Source organism: Rhopalosiphum padi, chromosome 1, assembly GCF_020882245.1.
Source record: "Rhopalosiphum padi isolate XX-2018 chromosome 1, ASM2088224v1, whole genome shotgun sequence".
Lineage (NCBI taxonomy): Eukaryota > Metazoa > Arthropoda > Insecta > Hemiptera > Aphididae > Rhopalosiphum > Rhopalosiphum padi.
In genome coordinates this window covers 60,699,556-60,716,685 of record NC_083597.1, presented here as the reverse complement: position 1 = coordinate 60,716,685, position 17,130 = coordinate 60,699,556, and the positions used below count along the sequence as shown (strand labels likewise).

The 17,130-nt window shown below is 26.1% G+C and overlaps 1 protein-coding gene across 16 annotated transcripts in view; it reads right to left on the bottom strand.

Annotated features, from left to right (window-relative positions):
- LOC132918586 (calcium/calmodulin-dependent protein kinase type II alpha chain) overlaps positions 1–17,130 on the bottom strand; it is a 51,233-nt gene that overhangs the window by 28,310 nt on the left and 5,793 nt on the right. For all 16 annotated transcript variants that reach the window (XM_060979898.1, XM_060979899.1, XM_060979903.1 and 13 more), the window contains exons 2-5: positions 9,696–9,790; positions 2,550–2,609; positions 2,402–2,456; positions 96–234 (exon numbers count right to left, since the gene is read on the bottom strand). In XM_060979898.1, coding sequence (XP_060835881.1) covers positions 96–234; positions 2,402–2,456; positions 2,550–2,609; positions 9,696–9,790 — 349 coding nt within the window. The remainder of the gene's footprint in view (positions 1–95; positions 235–2,401; positions 2,457–2,549; positions 2,610–9,695; positions 9,791–17,130) is intronic.

Genomic DNA, 17,130 nt, shown 5'->3' with positions numbered 1-17,130 from the left:
CTATGCACCACTATACCACAGTTAGAATATAACAATGTACTTACAATGAAGAGAACATAAAGTTATAAATAATGAAGTAGGAAAGAAAATCTCACTTTTAGATCCCTGTGTACTACCCCGTTTGTGTGGCAGTGGTTTACACTTTCCAGAATCTGCTGAATACAATGCGATGCGTCAGCTTCACTATAGAACTCTCTTGCTACGATGTCTTCAAATAACTCGCCACCTGTCACACTGTATAAAATAATAAAATAATAGGTTAACTTTATATGAGATAAGTTCATTAAGACAATAAAATTTCAAAAATAATATTTTAATAATAATACGAGTAATTAAAAACTCATTTATTTATGATTATTTTAGTAGGAAAAAAATAATATAATAAATGATGATTATACTCGTAGCATTTTCTTTATTCTTCTTGTCCTACTGATTGTAAGTATTAAAGTCGTTAAAAAAATAACCTTCGTTTTTATTTGAAACATGGTCACTGTTCTTTTAATCACTTCGGAAAATCGTAAGTAGAAAAGGACAATGGTTGTTGTTTTCAAAAGATGAAAATGCGCGAGACACACCCTTATTTGAACTGCACCCTCGTTTATTTCGATTCCATATTATTAATGATGCGTACAGAAGTTTTATTGTTTGAAACTATTCATTTTTAAAATTATCAGCTATAACAATACTAAAATTTCAACATTTTAATTTTAATTTAGTGTTTAGTTACTTTGAAATGTTAGAAAAACAGTGTTATTATAATTTAAATACTATTGATTAATACGAAATATAAGTAACATTTCATTATACGTATATCCAATAAATATGAACACGTGTTCATTATTTTTTGTATTGTAGGTGCACTATGAAATTTCAAGATTAATATCTTTTGTCATTGTATTTTATAATAATTATAATTTAATCTGTAATAGCAATGTCTAAAAATAGTTGCATTAATATTTTATTGAACTGAAAATTATATCTAACCGGTAGATACTTACCTTAAATACCTAGTTTCTTTTATAATATTTACAAAAGTTTTCTTATGCAATTTATGGAGTTAGACCGATATTGACATAACTTTTGGATTTAATCTGATCAATATTTCCATGCGACAAAAAAATTAATTATTGATTTAAATCTTATAAGAGGTGATTATTTTAAGATAATACATTGTTCTCATATATAATTTTTTTTATGTTATTTGAATTAATTTGAAGTAATTAATCATAACATTAGTGTAATGTTTACTTTTCTTGTCGCGTTGATTTTTAACTTTTTATATTTTTTTTAAAGACAAGATATTTTTAATTTCTTAGAAATAATTATTTTTATCAGACTATCAATGTATCAAAACCAAATATTTTTTATTTCATAACTAATTATCAAATGCCTTAATTAAATTTATAAATATGATACAATTTTAGTTATTAAAACTATAATAAGACACTTATTAATAGATATAAATTATTATATGTAACCGGAGAGTCTGGAACATAGATTTTTAATTACTCAATTTATTTCCATAATAATTGGATTTATTCATTAAAAAACACTATTCGCATAAATATCCTAATTAAAAATAATATCATAAAACATAAAAATAATAGTAAATATAATGAAATTTAAGTAAAAATATGTTCTTTTTACTTTTTAAGTGACTATCATGTCATACCCCCCTACCACTCTAAAAAACATAACTAGGATATATTTATGGGTGTCTTTGACATAAATTTATTAAAATAAAACGCATATAGACATGCAGAATTGACTGATAAACTAGTGACGTTATCTCTAGAAGAGTGGGTGATTGCAAACCCAGACGCGTGGTTTATACATATTAAAATAACAAATATTATGTACTATTCATCTATAATTGAATATTGATTTACACTGGACCAGTTGATAATTAAAAAAATTGGCTCGATTAAACTTTGGCATCCTTTATAGGAAATTGAAAATAACACTCGTGAGATAATTTAACGAAATATAATTTCATTAAAAATAATGAAATAATAACGAGGAAGTGTTGAATATAAAATAATATTTTTAAACGTTTGAAATTTAAAATTTAAATACAATATAATACAATATTATAATATATTCCAATAAATATTATATAAATTATTATCTATATAATAATTCCGTTACTATGTAATATGTATTGTTATTGTATAATTAGTTTTATGTTTGATGTTCGCATTTGCCAATCCTTGCAATATTGGTCTCGTGTCTGCAAGCGTAATCTATTTCTGGGTCTAGTCCACGTACTATTATATTTATATAGTCAAGGCTTCGCGTTATATGTGCACGGTTCTTTCGCATTGTAAAATAAAAAATACCGTAGATCTACCTACACGTATTATAACGGAAATTGTTATATACAATAAAATCATCTACTTACAGGTCGAAAACGAGGTAGTGGAACAGTTCCTCTTGGATGCTATCGTGTAATCTCACTATAATAGATATTATAATAACAATTCATTAAAATAAATTATTTAACTTAAATATTTGTAAAGAAATATTATTACGTCATAAAAACAACTCGCCTATATTTGGATGCTGTAATTTCCTGCATATTCTTGCTTCCCTCTCTAATTTTTGAAAATCTGAAACATTTTAAATAATATATCTACTTATCTAGTCAACTTACATAATATGTAATACATATATTCAAAACTGAACAAGTCAACCAAATTTTTTAAACTATTTGAAATTAAGTTATCCTATAAAAATATAACTAAGCTAAGTTGTAGTTAATAATTTTAAGATACAAATTAATTTGAATAACTAAGTTAAGTTACACATTTTCAGGAAAATTATAACTTATTCAAGTTAAAAGTTCAATAACTTTTTTTTTAAATACCCTTAATTTTAAGTACTCATAAACATGTATATATAATCGAAAGAAAAATTACTAGTTTGGTATTAAATACTAAATAGTATAATAATATATTTTTTATTACTATTTCTAATCAACGGACCGGGTTGTCCAGATGGTTATTTGGGCGTCCGCGATGATAACATTATTGTCGTCGCTACACTCATACGATAGTATTTACAATTAAAATATTATTCGATTTTACTATGTAAAATTAAAAAATTACTACAAATCAGTGTAAAAAACATACAGTTGATATCACAATTTTTTTTTAAAAATAACAATAATTTTAACTATATAATTAAATTAAGTTACAATTATTTATAAAAATAAATAACTTAGTTATTAACTAAGTTATTTTCTTATATTTTATTTTTTTAATCAGTTAAATTAAAATTTATCAAAAAAATTACTTTTTACTTTTTAAATAGTTACCGCCCTGCTTTGCATACATTATAGATAAGTGTATAATGTAAATATATAACATATTCGTGTTAAATGTTTTTATATTTTGTTTATATATATTTTATATTAAATTCAAATACATAATAATTGATACTTTTCTACAAGCACTTCAATTAGAAATGATTATTATTAATTTATCTTAAAATCAATTAAATGTGTATACATTTAAAATTTTTGTTTTCTAAGTTTAATTTTATAAGTGCTTTTGTATTTTAATACATTTTTATACACTTAATGAAAGTTAACTGTGTACATTTCAAATGAGTATTAATATAATTTAATCGTTTGATCTTTGTTAATAATTAAATACCTAGTTAGCTAACTCCCCCTAGTGTAGTTAATTTAATTTAAGTTTTCCATTTAAAAAGCTTTTTATTTAATTGACATTCCAATACATAATATATAACTGTTATCAAGAGAATTTGTTAAATTGATTTTTTCCTCCCTGACTATAATAATACAGGTGCTGTGAAGGACGAATCGATAGTAATTATTTTAAAAACTTTACAATCACTTATCGAAGTTTAAATGGGCACTTTCTACACACGTAAAAAATATGCAGATATAATCGTGTTTATCTATATACAATATACATGCGTTATAATTTGTAGAACAGTATTAAATATTTAATATATACGTGTGTATAGTTTTTCATCTACCTATAATAGTATAATATAAGTTTATTTTACTATTTTATCTTATAATAGTTTTTCTTCTACGTTTGTGATTTTCAAACGAAGATTTTAAATATTTTGTTGAGGAATATATAAAATATCTGTTTATGAACTTAATTTATGATAATATGTTCATACAAATAAAGATCGTTAGTAACTACCTATAGAGGTAACTCTGCAGTATTAAGTTATCATTATTTTAGTACATAAGGTTTAAAAAAGTAACAGTTTCAATACTAAAAGTGGACTGAGTTTGCAGTTGAAGCCAAACTTTAATAGGACGCGAGTTTTTTATAGTAAAATTTAATGGTAAAAAATTCATTCAAAAAATAGTTTTGATTATTAGTTGTGTATAACTATAGTATCATGTTAAGTTAGAAGTTACTTTAAAAACAATGTAACTCATTATGTACCTATAGATATATAATAGTATACTATTAATATTGGAATAATACGTGACTATGTATAATTTTTTCAAAGTTTTATTTCAAATATCAATCATATTATTTCATAATTGTTAACTCTAAATAATAATACACATACTTATTTCGTAAAAAAGTTACAGGTTGTCAGGTATCGATACAGGATAAAAGTAATGCGCAAGCCCAAAGCTGTTTTCCACCCGGTTAGTCCATCGGTTAACTTATAATGGGGGGTGAAAACGGGTCGATACCATTTAAATTTGGTTATTAAAAAGCAAAAACCATTTTAAACGTTCATTGGACATTTGTTAAGACCACTTAATCTTCTGTATAATTCATATTATTGAAAAAGAGTAAAGACAAAAAGATTAAAAATATGATTAATATACCAACATAATTAAAATATATTCACTCGAGCTCGTATCAAACCTCACGTGCGAACGTGGGGATCTGTTATGTCACGTTCGACGATCGTGCGAAATCGTACAACACTGCAATATATATATTTATGCTGACGGATTTATATATGATTAATATTTTGTATATATATATATATGTATACAGGGGGCGCAGGTCCAACTCGTTACCCCGTCTGATTGTATATACTCACGGTGAAAAAACGAGGAAAACTCCCCCATGGTGATCCATTACCCTGTACATAACTTAACCTCTCTGTTCACCACACCGCATCGACGCGTATGTGTAGCATGGTGTATAATACGTATAATGTACAATACGTGTTTTGTAGTAGGTATACGAGTACCGACGACGAAACGTGACATCTGCTAAAAACAACAGACGCGTTGTCCGGTCATCCAAATCCGCGTAGTGGCCTGAGGCGGTCATTTGTATTTATCGTGTCCTACAAAACTCTCTATAATATTATTGTATCCCTCACACGCTCTCACTCTGTATACTCGATGATTCTTTATTTTTCTTTCACTCATTATTTAAAAAACATGTACACTTTTCGTGATGACGAGTGTTTACCATTAAAAGAATCGCTTTGCATACGCATCCCTCTCTCTCACTCTTCCCTCCCACCGCCACACACACATGCACTCTGTATACATGGCTTGCGGTCAGATTCGTGTCGCGCCGACTTCCGCGGCCGTGCCCGATCGCCGTCGAAAAGTAAATATAAGCGGCACACCGCGGCCGGTCGTCGCGGAGCAAGCCGTAAAAGCGCGCGTTTAATCAATACCGCGCGCCACGATGGTACGAGCAGCCTCTTCGCGCGCTACAGACGCTCCTGTCAGTCAGCATTCTTTGAATCTTCTTTTTTACGTTTTTCCTCGTGGCTACGTGCCAGTCCAACGACGTACCCACCCCAACTGTTTTACAATTTTTAATGAAGTGGCCTAAATTAAGTTTTGTTTTGTTTTTTTTTTTTACTTTTATCTTTGCAAACAAAATTTGGAATCGATAAATTACAATCGATTAATTAATAATTGAATATTCTAACATATTACTAAATTATGGTTTTTTTATAATAAGGATTTATTTTTAATTTTGTATTTGTATATTATATAAAATACACCGCTTATAAATTTTGTACACTTTTTTGATTTGTATTTTATGTATTTCTACATCATATGTAAAAAAAAAACACAAATTGTTTTGATTTTGTAATAAAGTTTTTACCGTTTTCACTTATGTGAAATATGCGTGTTAGTATATACATAATCCTAAATTTATCATAATTTATTACTCATATTTACATTGTAATCATGATAATTTATTTAATTATTATTAGGTATATTGTTATGCACAAATTGAACATTTCGAGCTTTTTTACGGTTAGGCAACACAATAACACGAAAGTGACTATATAGGTTTTAGCATGCAGGAAGGGACGTAATAATAAGGACTCAATTCGGGTCTCAGTTATTTATACTAGTGACGGAAAAAGGAACGCACTCTTCCTTATTGCCATGACACCGCGTTACCGCCGTGTTGTCATTGTACTCGTGATTATTAATTAATAAACCGCTACACATATTTTAACTATAGAAAACTGCGCATTCAACACTAATTGCTCATTAATTCACACGTATACATCAGGTTATATTCGTTATAAGAAGTATACTATTATGTTAAATATATAATAATATAGAAATTAAAGTACAGGATTTTGTAATGGAGCAATATGAATACTGATTAAATATATTGCAGTTGAGTAGTTTCCAATAGATTTCACCGAAATTTGTTTATAACATTTATATGCTGCAATATTACAACCATTCGACACTGATTCTCTTCTAATAACTACATACAGTATTTAAAATTATTGATTTTAAATAACGAATCAATTTTAGAAAATATAATCATATAGATTGTATGGGCTATTTATATCGTAACTTTATTTTTATTTAAAGTTTTATCACGGTAATAGTTTCAAAATTAAAATGTACAAGGTTATAACATAAATGTACTTACAAATACAAAATAATGACACATAAAAAAATTAAATTATAACAATGATAATTTAATATATATATATTTGTTTTATTTATTTATCATTATCATACATCCCCTAAAACTTTCTTTTGCGAGACAAATAATAAGTAGGTATGTATAATATATTATATATAATATATATATAATATATATATATAATCAGAAAAGATCAATTAAGAGAAAAATTATTATCAATATTATTAATTTTTTTAATCGAGTTTAAATAAAATAGTATTTAATTTTAAATAATTTCGATATGGGAGGTTTAAAATATATATACCAATGTACTTTTTGTATAATAATATGGCAATATTAAATATTGCAATACCAGTCTCTATGACCCTATTTTTGCTATCGTAACTAAAAAATGTAGGCATATGTACATTACGAAGTTACAATGTCGAAAGGATTATAACTATAAATTTAATGTGTGCCTATATGAAATTTATCAAAAAAAGAATGTACCTATACGTAGTGTAATAATTCTTTACTACGTGCAATTGGTACGAAATTTCGTAAAAAAAAAATGTTTAGTCTAAAACCAATTTGTCTGTATTTTTTAACATCTAGCGTTAAGGTACATGTATGTATAGCTGCAGTTATACCTATAAATAAATAAATATATATATAAGAGCTGGCGTCGAGTTTCTATGAGGCTGACATACAAAAACTTCCAGTGTGCTATAAAAAATGCATATAAATGAATGGCGGTTATGTGGAAAAATAATTCTTTTATACTTTATAAAAACTCGAGTAAAACATTTTTAAATATAACTTTATTTGATCGTTATTATTTCAGAGACCTTATACTTTTGGGACATGATTCATATATATGTATACATTTAAAAAAAATTATTAAATTTATAAAACAAAATAATCAAATAATAATTGGATATTATATTTTGTAGAAATCACACATTACATAGGGTTATTTAACGTATAATATAGTGCTATAGTTTTATTACTTGCAATCGTATTGCATTATTGTTAATATTATTTTTAATTATAAAAGTTTTTATTAAAATTTTTTATTGTACTATAAAGTCGTGTATACACAAAATCGTAGGTACATTTTGTAGAAGAGTTAAGAAATGTGCTAAAAATTTTAAAATTTCCAAATAATATTTTTACTTTAGTCTGAAATTTATTGATTTATAAAAAAAAAAACCAATAACAAACATGCAAACAATATAAGCTTATAAGTTATCTATGTTTAAATTTAAGCAGGGGATTTCCTAATTGTATTAATATTAATTATTTTATAATATACATATTAATTATATTAAACTTCTAATTTTTCTCAAATAACCGTGTAGTTTATAGAAAATTTAATTTTTATAAATATTTTGTAAATCGTATATAGACTACATACGTAGTTTTAAATGTAATGGTTTCTTATTTATTAATTTAGCTTAATATACTTATACTATTAGGTATGTAAAAAAAAAAATTTATTTATCTTTATATTATTATATAGGTACAGCAAGTTTAAAAAGATAATCTTAATTAAACTCCCCCCCCCCCTCGAAAAATGCTTTGAGTAAATTGTTCAAATTACATAATTAAAATTCATTTTTTCTTATTATTATTCGTGTCAATGAATTTGTAAAATAAGTATATACTTATATAATATTATTATGTTTAAGATACAATTTGACATTATTTTGGTTAAATTAATTGTACATTTATGTAGCTTATAACATTTTTAAATATTTTCAACTCAGCATAACTACTATTTGATGTTTTGATTAAATAAATATTTAAAAAAATTACAGTTAATAATAATTTTTTAAAAGAGGCTTACAAATATTTTTCAGGTTAGTATTTAAATAAAACGTACATAAAATAAAAATCAATTGAAAACACATTTGTGTTGTATATAATGCAATTTCCCATGGTATTTGAACGTTATTGAATTTTAGGAACAATGAAAACTCCATTACCGTACCACCCAAAAATATTTTAAACACCAGAGGAGAACACTAAGTTTATTATATCATAGTGATTATATTTTGTCAATTTTGAAACGTTTGTTACACAAATTTAATATGTCACGTATATTTATTTAAATCATTATCTAATAAATTAGAAATTAATATTAACAATAATTTGATGTGAATAATGTCAGCTTTTTATTTTTCTGTATTACACGTGAATAAATGTTCAATAGATAATATAATATTAATTTTAAATAGTATTACTTACTTTTTAATTTGCATCTATTAATTTTGTTTACAATGTTTGCATATCTGCATTATACTGTATTAGAATTAGAATAATTGTTTATGTTATAAAATACCTACATATATTTATAAAAATACCAAATGGACTTGGTAGATTTTCTTAAAAATGAACTAGAAAAAAATTAGATTTTCCTTCGCAATTTATAAGTATAGGCTATTAGATTATATTTTCATTGCTTATCCGACCACCAAAATATATACAATAACTTGTTTTTTTTTTCATTGAAAAACTTGGTAGGTCGGCGAAAGAAGGTCAAGAAGCTATCTCTTGACTTACACTCGTATTTTTAACCCTACCTCCTTCACTACTAGCAATTTCGATTCTTGACTCTTTCTCTAAAAGCTTTAGGGTTTCACTGTTCATGGTACAAATAATAAATAATAATGCCTACTACGTGACCTCTTTTGATAGTAAACCCTTATAAGAAATTAATCTCAGATCTCATTTTAAAACCGTTTTTAAATCATACTTGATGTTTTCCATTTTGTTTACTCAAATTAAAGATAATAATGTTCTTAGGTTCTTAAAAGAAATAAAAAAATTATTTACCTCGGGCTGATAATTTTTTCGTATTTATAATTTTGGCGGCGAATTCCAATCCTGTGTGCTTTTGAATGCATTTTCTTACAACAGAAAATGCACCCCTAAAAAAAAAAAATATTTATTTTTAATATATATATCTATATAATTCATTTATTTTGTATAAACAATAATACAATATGATATAAAGCGTAATATTATTATTGCGTGATAACTATTACCTATATATCACGTATATAGCTATATAAATATTCGAAAAGGTTAGGTACGTAAATAATAACATGACCTATTTTCTTCAAGTTTTCAAACTTTTTTGAAATTAAATGTATTACAAATATCGTTTACAAACAAAAATGTAACTTTCATGTTATAATATATATATCTCTCTCTATATAGAAAGTGTTGTGCTATAAGAATGACGGAGATTACACAGTAATCTAATGTAATATCCACTATTTTTAATACAATGTTTCGAAAGCTCTATATAATAAATGTATTATATATGTATAGTGTGTTTGTTAAACGAATTTGTATTATACTTAATAGTCAGTTTTTATTGTGGAAATAACAAGATACTTAATTAAGTAAGACACATATTGGAATTTTTCAATAAATTATATACATTTACATAAAACACCAAACTTAACATAGAAAATACAATATTACTCGTGCACATAATATTATAAATATATATTTGTAATTATTGAATAAGTGATGAGAACAAATTAAGGTATAGATAATATATAACTATAATTTCAAAGAAGCCTCAATAGCATAAACATAATGCTTTTAGTTGAAATATTATTTATAAATTAATTTATTTTACAATACGTTAATTTTACAATGTTCTAGGTTCAGAGTCAGAACAAAACGATGATATATCGATTTCACAGTGATTTTTTATCTTCAAGATTAAGATTGTTTTTGATAGTTGATTTGATTTAGTTTGTAATTTAAGAAGGTCAAAAATCTTTTATTTTTTAAAATCAATCGGAATAAATAGGAATTTAAAAAAAAAGAATCACTGTAAATACGGGAAATTTTTACTAAATTGAATGTATTATTATATTAGAATTTCTTACATATAGTATAATTTTTAAAATATTTGAAATCTTTTTAACCTACTAGTAGACATATTTGAAATTTTTATTTTTTACATTTTTATTAAAGTCAATTAAAAAATGTGAACTATATGCTCGGTCAAAGATTGAAAATTAATTCCAAAAACATGCATAAGTTCTTCTTATATAGATATATAAAAATATTTAATATTCATTGGCATAATTTTTTTTTATAAAAATTTAAAGTTCAAACTGATAAAATTTATTAAAATCATTTACAAAATTTTTACAGTTGAAAATTTATTAAATGTTCAATTTTTATAGACTTGAACATTTAATATAAAGTTAGTCGTGAGCCATTAATATTGAAACCAAAAATATTTAAGCATTTTATCGACATTTAAGTTCAAATTTGGTCGAAAATAAATAATATTTTAACTATACATAATAATTGTTTTATATTATTCATAATATTATTTTATAATTCAAAAACATTATTCATGAGAATTTACAACTTTCATGTATTTTATTATATTTTATAGACAAAATGGTATTTGTTCTTCGATAAAAATTAATTTAATTTATAATAGTAAAATATATTACTTTAAAAGCAATAACAAAAAACATAACAGGAATTATTATTATAACAATATAGGCTGATAATAGTGATAATCTGTCTCTACTCGTCTACTCAAAACTGTTTTTCATATTTAACGATACATCATTGGATTCAAATTTAACATATCTACCACAGTTATTTACTCGATATCTATACGCAACAGAGCAGAACCCATAAGCCTACTTTTTAATTAATTATTTTATTTTTATGTCGAAGACACTTTTTTCAAAAAAAAAAAATATATATTCTTATCATTAACTTTGACGGGGTATAATCTGATAATAAAATATATATAATTGGTATATTTGGTAGATTAACAGATAGTTATTTACTTTTAAGCTATCTGGTTTATCGTCATGATCTTCTATAGGAAGATGTCTTTTGGTAAGCCTAGTTTTAGCTTATAGGTTCGGATGTTTTATTTTGTTAATTTTGAGATCTCCTTCAGTTATATTTAGATTTTGGAAATTTTTTAATTGATTAATTATCTGAATTTATAGGCAATGCAGTTTGCCATTATGTTGATATTTCTTTCACATTAATCAATAAACTTTTAGTAATATTTTGTAGAATTTATTTTATTTAGATTTTGAATTTTCTTCATTTGTGATGCAATGGCAGCCCATACTCAAAGAATTTAATTTTTATGCGATTTCACTAACCACCTAGATATTTAGTTAAATGTCTATTTTGTTAGAGCGAAAATGTAATTATATTATTTTAAGTATTCTTCATTGATATTCTATAAAAAAAAAATTATGTATTATTTATTAATACCTATATTTAAATACGTAAGTATATAAAATATTTTCAATTTTGGGTTCTTCAATACTATTTGTAACCTAATTATAGGTATGATAGTTGTACGAGTATAGAAATGAATAAAAAGGTTATGTTATAATTACATTTTTTTGTTAATTTTTTGTTATTACTTATTGTTACATGTTATTGTTCAGAACTATGGATTTAATGATATGGATAGATTTATCAATAGAGAGTAAAAGAGACGAAGACATATGTAACATAACCATAAAAATAATATTTATAATTAATCATATATAAAATTCAGTGATTCGATATATCATTTTGATTACGTATGCAATGTGGAATTGTGGAAAATTATAGTTTATTATTATTTGTATAAAGTTAATACTCAGTATTTCTAAATTTTAAGGGATTTCAATCATTCATCGATCATCAAAACAGTGAAACACCTAACAAGCGCGCGGTCCGTTTAAAATTGGAGGTGTATCGATTCTCCACGTGTATTCCGTTTTTAATTTTTACAATGTGCATAGCCCAAGTACGTCTTCGATCCGCAGCCTAACTTTTAAAATGAACTAATCAACTAAAGATAAACTACAATACTTTATGAAAGTACGAATGTATAATTACATACGTAATGTTTAGAATAATGACTGTGGCAACGGAGAGGAAAATAAATTGTATTCTTATTTTAATAATAACTAAGCACAACTATGACTCATTTACGGTCAATAATGCCATAATAGACAAGCAGAATTTTCATAGAACTTCTTTAATGAAAAAAAAAATATATTAGAAAAATTAGTGCACACAAATCTAAAAAATCTAAAAATAGCAGCCAAAATAATAAAATATAAATTACAAAATCCAAGTATTTTTGAGGTAAAAAAAAATGTATAAACCTCGTCGTGACAACCTAAATAAGCTGGGACACATTCAGGTTATATATTAGAAATATGATTTTTTGGGGGGGAGGGCACACACGGGTGATACCCTTGAATGCACTTGGTACTAATGTACCAATAATGGTAAATTTAGGATACACTCAGAAAACTACTTAAAATTGTTTCGCAATTGAATCTAGTGTTCTCGAAAACTGCACTAGATATGTCACTTAATATACTTCTTTACACATTCTCATTGTTGAGCAGTCTTTTGATAAATATGATCAGTTGTAGATTGTAAAAAAATAATCATAATATAATGTTTAACATATTTATTTAATTTATAACATAACACAATTAAGAATATTCATAGAGTCATATAGGATTTATATAAACAATGATATATATTACAGCTTAAGGCTTTTCCCATACTTTCATAGGTAATTAAATTTTATACTAAAATCTATAAAATAAAAAATACCTTTGTAACTTAAAAATTATCTCTAATACTGCTCTCTCCTCTTCTATCGAAGTATTATAGACCATAGTTTATACCCATATCAGTGTCGGATTAAGAGTTAAATGTCAGTCGGTGACCTATTATAAAAAAGAAGCTTTGACCCATAAATGTATCATTTTTTATTTCAAAATGGTAACTTACTAATATCCTCAACAGAACATATATACTCAATAATCAAGTATTATTAAACGGCCTACAAGGCTACCTAACGATTAACACTATTGAATCTACTATACTGACCCACATATATACGGATGTAGTGAATTCGTATTGTCCCACGCGATATTAATATATTATTATAATATTATGCTAACGGGCTACGTATAAATAATATAATAGCAGTGTACCATATTATAATATGGTCGACAGCGTTTAAAAATATAACGCTTGACTCCTGCTGATGATGAGACGGCGGACGGTGCCAAACGGCGAAAAAGAAACCAGCTGGCACGTCGTATATTGTAATAATATATAGTATTATACATATCACATACAAACATATATTATGTTGCTGTACCGATGTAGGTAAGTCGTTGATGGTACCTATACTATGTATAGTACCTATATTATAAAGCGCACACGCGAACGCCGTGCCTAAAAAACACTCTTTAACCGCGCGTGCTCATCAAATCGGAGAGACACAAGTGTGTTGCCAGCAAAAAGTCGCGTCACGTGACGTGAGGTTTGTACTATATATATATATTATTAAATTATACACACGCATAATTAAATAATGTGATATTATTTTATAATGTCGATGTAATGATGATCGCTGTAATATATAATACAATAGTTATATAATGATATTATTATACATATATTTCACCACACATTATGATATACCTACAGGGTGTTTCACTGTATTTGTTTTCATACACACCCACCCGACTTCTGTAACCTACATATACTTCTCTTTTACCACTGGACTAAACTCAAAATGTACGTCATAACTAAAGAAAGTTTAAAACACTAGCTGTTAGATATAATAGAAATAAGTTATTTAAAAATGCATATTTATATAATTATTAGCTCGATATAAATCAGCTATCGTCTGTGGTCATTAGCAAATGCTTATTTGTTTAATATAAGTCAGTTAGAATTGTTGAAATTCTTATTTATTTAAAATTATTGTTGACTTTAAACGATCGACATGAAACAGCGCGCAGACACAACGCGAAACAATAATATTCAATCCATTGCGTGGGGAGGGGCTAAAATATAAGCTAATTGTAATTTTATTTTTATGTACAAAGTGTCGAAGTAAGGTCAATTTAACGGGATCGAATTTTAAGTCAAATGGTACCCAGTTACCTACGTATAGAATTAGAGGTATACAGTATATCTTGTTGTCAAAGAAAATACCTCTCAAGCATATAATTTAATAAAATAAATACAAAATTCCTTTCACGGTTCTATGTATGGTGAGCTGATAGCAATGACTATACGACAACTATCAGAAAATAAATTAAACGTCTTTAGTCTTTACCTAGTAGGTATTATTAGCTGTAGTGTGTGTGTGTGTGTGTGTGTGTGTGTGTGTGTGTGTGTGTGTGTGTGTGTGTGTGTGTAAAAACAATATGTCTGCATTGTGTATTCATTGACCACCCTTATATTACAACTTATATTTATAAGTTATAACGTAACGTACAGTGTATATTATAAATACATGTGTGTATTTACCCTCTACTCCCTCGAATCCTTACAATTGGCCTAATTATCAATTGTAAATCTCATTTCTCGTTCGTTCCCCAACTGGCGAAGACCTACCAATAGTCCTTGGAACGTTGCAGGAATATGTAGACAATTGAACGAAATGTAAATATGTGTGTGTACGCACGAGTATGTCTGCGAATTGACAAGTGAAACGATTTACAGGTTATATATCCACTGGTAATCCGTTTAACATTCTTAATTAATTTTTATACCTAGATACATTGTTTTTTTGTAAAACTATCAGATTTGTTTTCTAATTTAGCCAATTTAGGTTCCAATAACTAATCAAATTTTTAAATTTATGGTGGTCCTTAATTTAAATTTGATACATAAATACCCATTACCTATAATTAAATAATATGAGGTTTGTTGGTTTTAAACCAAACACGCCATACGCATTTACAATTTAGGATATCAAAAATTGAGTATTTTGGAGGTATGCCAACGGAATAAATTCAGTCAGTTAAATTAAAACATGTTAAAAAAGCATTTATTATAAAAAGTATAGTATACTATAGTATATAAACTTTAAATATTAAAGAAAAAGTTTATTGAAACGTGATTCATTTGAGCTTTATAGGCATATTATAGCTATATAGGTATGTACGTATATAGTATATACATCATAATACACAAATTATTTACGATTTATTTTATTATTAATTCACATATATTTTTTCTAATTTTGTGACATTAGAAATAATTATCCGTTAAAATTGTATAAAATTAGATTGGAATAATGAACTATATACTCGTAATTATCATATTAACTTGTAAAGATAATATTTAAGATTTATAGAAAAATATAGCATACTGAGAAATCGCATTGTAAACCACTATACCTAGGTAACACAGTACATCTCGCCCTTTTTTATATATATGTTTTATATATATGTTTATTTCATACATATTAATTATGTATTGTATAATATATGACTACCATTTTATGATATTTTAACATCTCAGAAAACATCCTCATGATCATTCAAATTGTTTTAATCATATCAAGAGAAGTACATCAGCTAAATCTTCTTAAGCTCTACTCTGTCATCACCCAGCTATTGCAGTTCACCATTCATATAAAAAATACATAAGTTAATAATCTCTATACGCAGAGGACAGATTCTAATACAAAATTGATAACTTCGTTAAAATATTATTAAATCATAACTAGTTGGGTTAATTTCTTGCAGTTTATGTATCAACACTACCAACCTACAAAAATTTAAATGAAATAATGGAGGAGTTACCCACTTGTTTTACCACTATACCAAACTAGCCCTACACGTGAGTACTCGGTTCATGAAATTCTTCATCACCCGACCACATATTGCCCCATCAAGTTCGCGAAGAACGCGTCTAAACACCACACCTACCCACCTCGTCACCTCGATCTCGCGATTTGACACCATGTGATTTTTTCCTATGGAGATTGTTTCCTATGTTATTATCTGTAACCAATAGTAACCTTAAACCTTAACCTAAAAAATTCGATTTTTGTGAGCCAAAATTTGTTGTAGAGCTCCTCTGTAAAATGCAGTATTTAAAAAATTGGCTTCGAGGTGCACATCATCGGGATTACCTATGTACCAAATTAGAACTATTAGTGCAATAGATTTAGCTTTGAATCACTTACTCGCGCACACAAGCATTGTCTTTATAAATAAAGAAAAATTAATAAGTCAAAAATCTAAAAATCTATAAAAAGCTCAACAATTATATCATGTATACAAAATCTTAATATAAATATTTTATGTAAATGTAAAGTACATATATGTATGATTATTGTATTAGAATAATAAGAAAATAAGAAAATCAGTTTTGTGTAAAAAATCTTTCACTATTCTCCCCCCCCCCCCCCATTATTTTAAAAAGTATTTGG